The 12,344-nt window shown below is 50.6% G+C and overlaps 1 protein-coding gene across 1 annotated transcript in view; it reads right to left on the bottom strand.

Annotated features, from left to right (window-relative positions):
* Positions 1–1,279: 1,279 nt before the first annotated feature.
* EFCAB6 (EF-hand calcium binding domain 6) overlaps positions 1,280–12,344 on the bottom strand; it is a gene marked incomplete at both ends in the record, with an annotated part of 175,142 nt that continues 164,077 nt past the window's right edge. The window contains 5 exons of the mRNA XM_080939474.1: positions 1,280–1,402; positions 2,424–2,573; positions 3,786–3,970; positions 4,138–4,288; positions 5,206–5,448. Of these exons, the coding sequence (XP_080795600.1) occupies positions 1,280–1,402; positions 2,424–2,573; positions 3,786–3,970; positions 4,138–4,288; positions 5,206–5,448 (852 nt within the window). The remainder of the gene's footprint in view (positions 1,403–2,423; positions 2,574–3,785; positions 3,971–4,137; positions 4,289–5,205; positions 5,449–12,344) is intronic.

Raw genomic sequence — 12,344 nt, 5'->3', positions numbered from 1 at the left:
GTGACACCAGATCATAATAGCCCAGTGTCTCCCTGTCTATGTGACTGAGGGGCTTGCAATGTGACCCTATTGCAAGTGTCACCCTAGGCATCCGACTGGAAGTGCCGGAAGCTAGGGATGTGGCCAAGTTTGGCAAGCAGGAACCCCCGTGCCATCAAGTCCAGCAGAGCAGATCTCTGGGCCCAAGCTATCACCCAACTTGCAGCTTCGCTTTCTTCTCCGGAGGGATTCAGAGGCCATGCCTGGTTAGGCCAGAGACGTTTGCCAAGTGTGGGTGCCAAAAGCAGGCTGGCATTCTCACGCTACCAGCTGGACCCTGTTGCCCAGTGTTCCTGTGAAGAAGGGATGAGGGTGGCAACGCGCCCTGCAACATGAGGATGTTGGCCCCGCCTTCTGCAGAGCCCAGGGGAGGAGCCCCAGGCATGAGAAGGCAGAGGCTGGGATGTTGGCCTATGTACACTGCTGTATGAACACAAGGGCCAAGACCAATTTGGGGAAGAAAGGGTTTATTTTATCTCACAGCTTTGAGGTCACACATAGCATTGAGGGAACTCAGGGCGGGAACAAGAGGACAGGAACTGAGGCAGAGGCCACAGAGGAACACTGCCTACTAGCTTGCTCCCGGTGGCTTGCTCGGCCTGCTTTCTTCTGTGATCCAAGAGCACCTGTCCAGGGGTGGCACCGCCCACAGTGTGCTGGCATTCCCACGTCAATCATTAATCAAGAAAATGCCCTACAGGCCAATCTGGTGGAGGAAGTTTCCCGGGTGAGGTTCCCCCTCTCTCAGATGACTCTAGCTTGTGCTAAGTTGGTGAAACAAACTACCCAGGATGGGCATACGGCTACAGCTACCCTCCTGCCGGAGACAAAGTGGGCAGCAGAGGCAGCCTTGGTCCTTGAATAATGGGGCAGGGGCTTTGGTCAGGAGGGGTGCCCTGCAGGCAGTCATGAACAGACCCCCAAGAATCCCAAGTTTTAAAACATTTTATTAGTCATAGCTCTTTTAAAGTCTCAAGAGTCATTCCCACAAAGACTGCTTTATTTGCTCAAACTAATGAGTAAGAGGGCCTGAGGCCAGCAGACACCCTGTGGTTGCCTGGAGAGGCCTCAGCGAGGGTGAGAGCCGGAGTCTGCACGTGCTGGAAGTCTGGCGATGGGTAGGGTTGGGTTCTGAAGCGGCTCCGGGGAATTCACTAAAGCCCTCCACTGTCTGGTTTTACTAGTCTTGGGGACAGACCCCGATGCCCCATCTGTCCCCAGTGCTGCCCCGCCTGGATGCCTACTGCAGGAAGGCGCGAAGGAAGTCATTGTAGGAAATCTTTGAAGAGAGCGATTTGTCATAGTACTCGAGCACGTGGAAGAACTCCTCCTCCGACAGGTTGATACTGTACTGCCGCAGCACCTGGGGGCCAGCAGGTTGTGAGCAGTGGTGGCTTCAGGTCACCCCTCCCCCATCCACAGACTCAGGGTGTGCCATGGCCCTGGCTGAGGATGCTAGGTACCTACTGTTGTCAAGGGGAGGGGCATGCTTTTTCCTTAATGTCTGGGACAAAGTGGAGGCTCCACCTTGGACCATGAGGTGGGGGAGGAAGCTGGGTGCCGAGACAGGCAGAACAAAACTGGCTCCCTGATCCCTCCCATGCCAGCTCTGGAGGCCCCCATTCTAGCCTTCTTCACAGGCGGAAAGATTTCCTCCTGAAGCTGCTCTTGCCTTGTTCACCCTCACAGCCCAGACAAACCCTGCTAGAGATCTCCTCTGGGGCTGATGTTAGCATCCCTTTCTAAAAAGAGATTGTATCATGGGCTAAAAGACCCCAGGGCCCCTGGATTGAGGGCGGCTGATGGACACTGGGCCCCATGGGAGAAAAGACGAAAAACTGCGCCCTAACACATCCTCCCCCCTCCACTGGCTCTAATAGAGATGTTCCCATCTTACCATCTTCTCTGCTTGCCTCACCCCGGGTCTCTGGGAAGGGGACGAGAACCTTCTCTATGGCCTCCCATCCTTGACGGACTAAGAGACTCCCTGGCCAGGGATGGTCCGAGGGTGCATGGGAAGTTGTGGGTGGAGAGCTGAGGATGGCAGGCTTCAGTTACCTGGTATCCAGGACTGTCTAGAGCCAAATGGCACCATTCCAATGTGCACCATGGGGCAGAGTGGGGCTCTTTGTGTGGGAAGCCTATATCATGTATTCATCGTTGGGCTGTCCCAGTAGTTCTAGACCTCTGACAGGACACGGGAGCAGGTCTCAGGCCTGGACAGGGGCCTATTGATAGCAATAGTGCAGTCTCAAAAGAATCAAAGGTATGGTACACACACGCTCTGGAAGTTTCCAGAAACCTTCAGGGAGAAGCTATAGTGTGCAGGTCCCTTTACAGCTGCCTATGCTACTGGCCTTCCATGCTTGCCCAGAGCATCTCACCTTCCTGAAGTCAGCCACACTCAGGAGTCCTGTTCTGTTCTCATCATAGGCCTTGAAGGTACGCCGCATGGGCCTCCAGCAGTGGACAATCTTGGGCTGGATCCGTAGCAAGGCTGAGTAAAAGGAAGGTGTTTCCACACCAGCTTCTTTCTAAAATCAAGATGGAGACTGAACACGAGAACCGGGGTGGAGACACTGTGTACTGCCTCTGCAGCCAGAGCCTGGCTCTGCTGCCCAGGAGGTTGGTGGGAGAGGGGTGAGGTTATTACCCTCCACTGAGGAGTTTGGAACTAGTTTTGCTTGCTCCTAGGCCTTGTGTGAGCTACTCAAGCTCCCCACTCCACAGGTGAGCCCTGTTTCCAGTCCAGCTGTGTCCCAATCCAGGTCAGGCAAACTTGACTCAGTTTACAGACCATGGAGCAGGAGCATGAAACACACGTTGGAGGTTTGAGGGGGCTGAGGGCTGATTGGGTGGGGCTTTGTGACTATTTTGCACAGTTGAGAGTGAAGGGGGAGACCAGGACTGCCCCCTCGCTTGGGTCCTGATGTCTTCCAGGTCCTTTGAGGCCACAGTTAAGCATTTGTGGTAAGGCAGGAAGATTGCCAGGGAGTCTCAGGCAAGCCTAAGACCTTGTCTCAGAAAGCCTCCCTCCACCAGCAGGTGCGGGGGATGGGTAGGAGAGAGAGAGAAAAGACAAGCAGGAAGAAAAGGCAGGAAGGACAACCACAGAGGAGGAGGAGTGGGTGTGGGTTGAGAGAGAGAGAGCTGCCCAAGCCCTACCCCTGGCTGTACACTGACAGCCAAGTTCTGAAGGTTTAGCTTGGCTCTAGGCTCTGGACCCCACATCCCTCCTTTGTCCTTTCTTTAACCCTCGAGTCACCGTGTGAGAGGACGCACTGCCCCACTGCACAGGCTAGTGTTTCAGGGACTCTGGGTGGGTGTCTACCACCAAAAGACTGTCAGGCCCCAGGCTCCAGCTCCCGGGCTGTATCCCTAGGCTCTGACCCCAGAGTTGCAGAGGCAGAAGACTTCTTTCTGTTACTGTAAGGAAACTAAGCTCCTGGGTCATTTCAATGTCCACATTATATAGATCTGTTCCCCCAAATCACATCTTTACCCTACTCCACCTGCAGGCGCACACCTTGGCGCTCTACCCTAACTGACCTGGTGGCCACCTTCCCCTGTCCTGACCTGTAGTGAGAGAACGAAAGCCCAAGGCCTTGGAAGCCAGAGATCTATGGGGGCATTGGTGGGGAGGTGGGGTTCAGGCTCTGACCAGCAGCCATTGGGGATCCCGGCTGTCCAGTTCCCCCTGTCATGTGAGGGTTGCCAGGTTCTGGGCTCTGGGCTGACACACCTACCATCTTGTCTGCATTCTGGATCCTCATCCTCCGCATCAGAGAGGTCTCCTTGGCCTTCAGCAGCAGGACGCAGCTCTGGATGAAGTCGCAGTAGGCGAACTTGCCGTTGTTCTTCAGGTCGTACTTGACAGCGAGCTGCTGGCTCTCCTCCCTGCTGATGTCCAGCTTGAACTTCTCCACGAGAGCTGAGGACCAAGCAGCCCGCAGCACGGTTGGTGGGGACACACGCGTTTCTTACTCTCACTTAGCTGCTGCCCGGCTCGACCCATAGGCACCCTCAGGCCTCCCCACCCTGCCTCTCCCAGGAGGGCTGACAGGTGACGCACGTCTCCCCGGGGGCAGGGTCACAAACCCAGGAACTCTGCTGTGGTGATGCTTCCCTGCTTGTCCGTGTCCTTCTCCTTGCATTCCTTCAGCAGCTCCCGCCAGCAGCCCTGGATCTGTTTGCGGAGCCTGCTCTCGATGGGTTCACAATTCTGTAGGGGTGAGGTGCCCACTGGGGTCTGTGGGCAGGGACAGAAGCATTCTTTCAACTGGAGGGTCTCATGGGGGCAGTAGTGGGAACAACAGAGAGGGCTTGGCCCAGGGAAGGAAGTAAAGCTAACCTGCAGATGCCATCTTGAGCCAACACATCATAATGGACTTTGGAAATGTGTAGCCATGTTTTAGAGGACAGCCCTCCTCCTTGCCCTTCCTAATCTCCAGAACTCCCCATACTCCTTGGCTTGGGGTCCCTTCCACTCTTAAGCCCAGCCTTTCTGAAGGGTCTCTCCTTAATGCTATACTCTTTCCCCCCAAATTCCCTGCTTAAAGCCTTTGGGTGCTTGCTGGCCATCTCTCTGCCCAGATCTCCACTGACCAGCAGCCTAATCCTCCTCAAGGTGGGGAGACATGCAGGTGGCTATTCCTAAGATGCTTCTGGCACTTTCTACACCACCTCTGACTTCCCTGGAGACCATAATCACTGTCACCTGAGATCTGTGACAACATACCAGGACCTCCGTCCATTTTGGGCTATAGCAAACACCCAAGCACACAGTAGGTATACAGGAGAGAGTTTTGATGATTCGGTCTATAGCTTAGGGCTCTATGTTAAACTGAGGCCCAGGAAGACACACCAAAGGCCTCACCTGGCTGAGGTGTAAAATGGGAATATGGTCATCTGTGAGTGTGGGGCCTGAGCTCAGGAGACTTGTCAGAGCCAGGCTTCCTGCCCCTTCTAGGTTCTCCTTTCTACCCTTCCCTTCTCCGGTCCTTCCTCAAACTACCCTCCCCTGCCAAAAACTAACGGGAGCCTCCCCTAGGCTCACAAACCCAGTTTCTTGATCACCTGCAGCCTATCTGGTGAAACACCGGGGCCCCTGTGTTGGCAGACCTGCCTGGAGGTGACATGGGGGCACTTGTCAGGATGGGAACTCACACTGGGATGGCTCCGCGATTTCAACCCCGCTCTGGGGTCCCGAGAAAGAGAGCAGAGGGTGGACCTGGTTCCTTGGGAGACCTCAGGGGCGCTACTTCCCCGCTGGGCAATGGTCGATTCTCCAGTGTCACCTGCGGCCATGGGTGGCGAGGGTACCCTCTCGGTGCTCAACTTGCTGAGAAAGTCCTGGTACTTCAGCCTCCCCTTGGCATTGACAGGCATCTCGCTCCACAGTCTGTCAAACTAATGGCAGCCAGTCAGTCCCACCCAAGGGAGGGTGAACCCCGCTAGAGTCTCTTGGGAGTCCTGGTGAAGTGGGGTCAAAGGTGACAGGAGGTGACTGCAGAACAGGGTTCACGTCAGCTTAAATAATAATAAAGGAATAGAAATCCATTTGGTCTCTCAGGATAGAAGCTGCTGGAAGACTGGGGGAAAAAGGCAAGACAGGAGGATTATTCATGGCTTCCGCAGGACATTTTTTAATTGAATTGGGTCCTCAGTGAGCGGTTTAAAGCCATTAAATCTTGTGATTAGTCACAGTGACCGAGCTGTGGTGCATAAAAACATTTTAGGAGAAAATGCAAATCAAACTAGGGCCCACCCCAGTCCCAGGGAAGCCAAGGTCTCATTGCTCAGCCTTCCCAGGGCACCTGAGTCACAGTGGCTCACAGGGGCCACCAGCCTTCACCTTGGCCTTTGCAGCCACAACTTATTTCACCCCGAAGGTAAGAAACATTCTCCAAGAGAGGAGGAGGCATTTGGAAAATGGGACGTTTTGTGGCTTTGCATGGTGGCTGATGCCAGATCCTCTCAAAACTACACAAGGCATGGGACCAGGTGACAGGAGACCTTTGGCGATCACAGGGTCTTCGGGCAGGCTCTCGTCCCTTTCTCCTTTCTCTAACTGTTGGGGGAGGGGGGAATCCCCAGCTGATAGATCTGGCTTTCAGCATCCTGAGGGACAGAGGCCTCCAGAAACTTAGTTTGCTCCTGGTCTCTCCTGAGGTTTTTCCATAGCAAATGAGCAATTCTTGGACTCTGTTTAAAGTTCCCAAAAGCTTGTTAGCTGCCACACACCAGCCTACTCTTGGGGTCAGAAAAAGTAGGTGCCTCTCTGGAATTAGAGTTAGGGCACCTTTAGATCTGCGCCACCCTGGCCTGTGCGTGCGCTCGGGCAGGCAGCTGCCGTGTGTGGGATTTACAAACAGGGACTCCCTCATACCAAGGATATTCCCAGAGGGTGGTGTCTGGAGCTGAGAGGATTGCAAGTCATTGAGAAAATTAAAAAAACAACCCATGATGGGTAATAAGACTCCACACAGTTGATGAGCTTGGAGGTGAACTAGCCCAGGGCCGCTCCAGCTCCAGCAAGCAAAATCCCTCAGGGAGTTAGCTAAGCTCTGCCCATGGAGTTCTGATTTCACTTCAGAACCTACAGAAAGATTGAAAAAAAGTATACTGAAAATGTACAAGATTCTGCCAAGAAGCAAATGAGGTGGGCTAGCTCCTTCCCCAGAGGCTAGAAGGTCCCCAGTGTTCCACCAAGGAGCCTCTGCTTCACTCCCTGGTCTCCAGACCCCACCAGCGTTTTTTTAGAAGCGGTTAGTCTTACGGTGTCCGCCATCTTGCTGCCACACAGACTTGACCTCACCTGCCAGCTGGGATGATCAATCACTCTCCTGAACCGCTTGACCTCAGGCCTCCCTTCCGCCTCCTAGTCCTGACTCTTCCATGGCGTTCTGAGGAACTCTCTCCATCCTCAAAAACCCCACATCCTCGAGCTCCCTCTGATCCCAGCACTGGCTGAAGCTGCTCCTGAGGATGATGGGAGTTTCTGAAACCCCATAGCGCCTGTGTGTCAGGTGCAGAGGTGGCCCGCTCCTCTGTTTGCTCTTCAGTGTGGATACTATGTCTCCTAGGCTCTGGTTTCTCCTCACCATGTCTTCTGCTGTCAGCTTTGGCCAATGCAATCCTGGAGACAACTGGAAGGTCCCTGTAAACCTCAACTCTTTGTTCTTAAGGTGGTTTTAATTGCTGTGATAAAACACCATGACCATTCAGTGTTGAGCTTGTGTTAGCTGCTCAGAGGGTCACTCCTACAGGTGGCATGAATGTGATGCCCCTGGAAATTGTATCTCCAAACACTGTTCTCTCTGCCCATCCTGTTTCCAGAATCTCCTTGAACCATCTGCATGTCTTTTGTTCTCCTGTGTCCCTCACCTGACTCTCAGGCGCTCGCTCCCACCTCTCCTGGCAAAGCTGATTCATAACTAGATCCAACAACACTGTAGCAGCGCCCAGATAAACTCAGCCTAACAATGGCTTTCAGAGAAACAAAATCACCACATATATGAAGGAGCAATTTACCATGAACAAGCCAAGGCTGACTGTGCTTGCAGATATCAGATGCTGGAGATCATAACTGCTCATGTTAAAATCAAGCATTAAAGACATGATGGACAGATAAGGGAAACAAAGCTCCTTGAAATAAAAAATTCAATCACTGAAAAAATTCAAAATGACCAAGGAATAGATTAAACAGATCAGCTATGGCCAACGAGAGCACTGAGCAGCATGAAAGTGGGCTGGTGAAGGTCTATAACCCTAGCAGCAACAGAAACCAAGAGAGACCCGAGTGAAAAACTCTGAATGAGCAGCCACTTCATCTTTGAAAAATTCAAAATTTTTGCCCATAAAAATTATCTTTGTAAAAATGGCAAAAGGCATGTTTACATGAAAACCAAATTTATCATTTACAGTTCACAATCAGAGGACATGTGTCATAAAAGTATGAGCAGAAGAAAGGCCTCCGACGGAATAGGTAAGGAAAGCAACACTGAACACACCAGTGAGTCACAGCAACTCAATATCCTTATAAACCAGAGGACAAGGGAACCTGGATTAAAAAATTTAAGGGTAACTGCTATTTATTGACTAAGAAAGCATGTAACTTTTGACAACTATGTTAGAACATGTATTTTTATAAGCTTAATCCAAACTATGTCAAGACACCATATTTTTTAAATATAAAGGAAATGAGCATGAATATGGTGGGAAGCTGGGTTCTGTTGATAACAGAAATAAATGGAGACAACAGTAACAACAATAAATGTAAATGTGCCAAACACTCAAGGTAAAAAGGCAGGGATCACTAGAGAGTATGTTTAAGAGTCCATTTATGTGCTGTTCATAAAGCCTGCACACAAAAGTATCAGGCATATAAAAAATTTGAAGAAATTTAAATAGATATATCAAACAGAATCTAAATGAAAGAAAGGCTCAGAGACCATGCTGCTATTACACAAAATAGACTTTAAGATTAAAAACTATTTTCTTAGAACTTGATACGTCTAACACTGAGTTGCAAGTATCCACATCTCTCAGATGTTGATGGGCCAAGCTGAGAGAATACTTTTAGCTGAGGGTAAAAGTAACAGCTGGTTTCAATCAGCAGGTGTAGAATGCTTCATAATGCTCCATTCAAAACATACCATCTAGCTACAAATGACACATTTATAAAGAATGGCCACACATCCAATCTCAGATAATTCTAATAACTGATAAGATCCAGTACCATTCTCTAATTAAAATCATGTTCATTTATAAGTTAATAACTCTTTAAAAAACACATTCATTCAGGAACAAAAAAAAAGAAAAAAATCCACCCGTATTTCTCAATCAAAGGACCCAACATGGGAATAAGAGACTAGGAGGCTCCATTATAATTTTACAACTATGTATCAAAATTTGGATGCAGCTAAAGTAGTAATTAGACAGAAATGTACAGTTTTAAATGCCTATTATGGAGGGAAGAGCAGCTGAAATTCAAAGCCTGCATCCAACCTATGCCAAGGCAGAGGGAACAAGAGAGAGCAGAAATCCATCAACAGCCCAGCAAGCTGAAAGCTGAACCTCAGAAAATATCGAGAGTGTAGGCAAGGCTGCAGTATGAAGCTGGAGGGAACCGTGTGCAGTGTGGTCCAGCGTGTAGTGCACATACCAAGAACCGAGAAGAAGACATAGATATCATGGTGAGTCAGCGTATGTCAATCATAAAATTGAAACGTGGACACTTTCCTGTGAGCCACCAAAACAGGTAAGCCTGAGTAGCCCTGTAACCAGAGAAACACACTGAAGAGCCCCCCCTTGTGGACACTTTGGGTCCCAGGAGACATATGGGCATTTTTACTTAACATTCAGGAAGCTGGGGGCCCAGTTCTGCCCAGGTCCCACTAACGAAACAAAGTGCACAGCCCTGGATTCCACTTAGACAGCTGCTGTGCTGTTGATTCAAACAAGATGTGGATATCACAAGAACGTGCAGACTAATGTCACAAACATTGACACAAATTGTCACCAAAGTACCTGTCATGGAATATAGCATTGTAGAACTTTAAAGAGAAAGGGAGGCTGGGGTTGGGTGGGGGAGAGTGCACATGTTTGTCTGCACACATGTAGGAGCCTGCCAAGGGCATTGGGTTCTCTGAAACTGACATTACAGGCAGCTGTGACCCACCATTCCAGTCAGAACCCAACCTAGGACCTCTGTGAGTTCAGTGTTCTGAGCACTAACCACCAGGCCATCTCTCCAACCATGGAAATGCTTTCAACACACCCTGACCAAATTGTGCTTACAACAGTGTATGTTTGCTTTCTATCCCAAGGCCTGTCAGCACAGCTCACTGAATTGAAAAGCTAGATGTCTATCTTGATACATGTAGGGAAAGCATTGGGTACAACCAGTACCCACCCACGGTTGCTAGGATTTAGAGAAACAGGCAGACAGAGGAGAGTTGGTCGGGAGCTCCTGACATTTGACATATGCAGGTATTTCTAGAGAAACCACATTTAACCTGAAGCATTCCTGATTAATAAGCTAGAACAGGAAAACCACTGGTTAACAGGACTGAGGGATCTGGGCACTGTGACAGAGAAGAAAATAAACAAAAACCCCAAGAGGCCTATAGGTTGAAAGGCCACCTGCTTGCTGCTCAGAACTGGCCTGAGGTATCGGCCATTGCTGGCAAGTCGTAACAATTACCAAATTTATCAAAGTAGTTATGACAACAGCTAATAAAACTGAAGGGATAGAGTTACAAGTGTTTTCTTATATTCAAACCAAACAGGCATTAAAGACACAGAAGATTCCGCACAGTAACAATAGAGCGTAATGATACAGGGACATTCACAGAAAAGGGGAGAGACTGCTCAGTAGACAGGAAGTTCCATTAGTGCAATCCAATCAAGTGTGGCAGGTTTCCCTCTCCCACTCCCTTGGAGACGGGCTCATGAAGCCCATGCTGTCAGGGAGCTAGCTGGTGATGCTCCTGCCTCAGTACTGGTCTTACAGGCATGCATCACCAGGACTTCCAGGGGAGGCAATGTGAGGGCCCTGAAACACCACAGAGAGTTGAGGTGTACACCCCAAGCTGGACAGAGCACAGAGACCCAGGTGCCGGTCATTTACTGTCTGGCAGAGCAGAATGGAGTTGGAGCAGACCTCCATGAAAGAATGGCTGAAGGACAGTGCTGCACTGAAGATGAAGGAGAGCCAGAGTCTCCCCCGCACCGAGGGACCCACTTCACACAGGTGGACAAACAGGTGCTGTCTGCATAGCAAGAAAAAGCAAAAGTTCCAAAAACTTCAGGAGAGGATCAGCTGGTTTTCCTGTAACCTTGGTGCAAGGTGAGGACAGCTGAACCACGGCCCAAGAGTGGAGCCAAGAATGAGCTGTAAATACAGGGTCCACCCAACTGCAGGGCATTGTAGAAAAGGACACACACTGAATACACAAAGTGTGTACCCATTTGGGTGCGCATACATGTGCATAAGTATATTTACATTCATATGTGCACACCCTCTGCACACTCATGCATATATGTGTGTTACACATCCAGCATCCCTCCAGCTTCTCCTGAACTTCACGGCATTTTCTTCTGGTCCTTCCTGTTCCCAGGATGTCCCAGTTTCTTCCCTCCTCCCCAGCTCCACATGCCCTTGGCACCCTCAACCTGCATCTTAAGTTCTTAGCCATGCACTGTCTCACCTTGCCCATCCTCCAGCCTCTCCCTTGTACGCCCACCTCTACGGCTTCATGCAGTCGGCCCACCTTGGATCTCCTTGGCCTGTTCTGCCCAACATCGGCTCCTTGCTCTACTGCTGCTCACAGAGCACACAGCCACTCTCCGTGAACACTGTCACGTAATGTGGGATTCAGCTTTGATGCCCTCGACACCTCTCCTTGTCCTCTCTGTCTCTGGTCTACCCTGTTACCTGCCCTTCACCCCTCTATCTCCACAGAGCAGCCAGAGCGCCATTGTTTAAACCACTGCTCAGGCCAACTGGAGAAGGTAAAGACAGCCCTCTCACACCCGAGTAGAGAGAAAACTATCCCAGTTTCCCTGTCCTACAGGACAGACCCCAGGCTTGGACTCATTCTTCACTGCCTACCCCACAAAGCACTGGCCATCTGTTAGAGGCCAGTACAACCATAGGCTTTGCCATTCGTGTCCCCTTTGCTCCCAGATAACCGTACCTAGTAGCCAGGTCTACATTTTAGTGCATCCTAACCCTGCCAGTAACAAGCATGCCTCCCATCCCCCGTCTGTACCCTTTCCTGCTCTTAAAGAAACACAGCATCATCATTGGCTAAAGCATGGTCTATTCTGAGAAAGCAGATCCTTTGGGGTCAGGGTGGGGCTGCTTTACCCTCGGGCTTCTAGAAGCAACAGTCAATAAAACCGGCTGCTCCTGGTTTGGGGTACCCTTGTCTGCACTGCTGTTTCCATGGGCCTGCATCCTGTTATCAGTGAGACCACACCTCCCTATGGGTACCAGGCCATGCCCTCTCAGCTTCCACTGGCTCCTTCCCAACAGGCTGCACTTCCTCATGAGCCCTGATCCACTGGCCTCCCATGTCCCTCTGCTGGGATGATTGATCTTGGCTGTCAACCTGACAGGGTCTAGAATCATATAGGAGATGAGCCTCTATACGTATCTGTGTGAAGTTTTCTGATTAGACTGATTAAGGTGGGAAGACACACCCTAACTGTGAGCAGAACCGTCCACTGGGCTGCGGTCCCGGGGCAAATAAAAGGTAGCAAGTGACCAGCCGTCATCTCTCCCTGCTTCCTGGCTG

Source organism: Micromys minutus, assembly GCF_963924665.1.
Source record: "Micromys minutus genome assembly, chromosome: 27".
NCBI classification, from domain to species: domain Eukaryota; kingdom Metazoa; phylum Chordata; class Mammalia; order Rodentia; family Muridae; genus Micromys; species Micromys minutus.
Note: the sequence above shows the minus strand (reverse complement) of the source record. Positions and strands in the feature narration are given on the sequence as shown.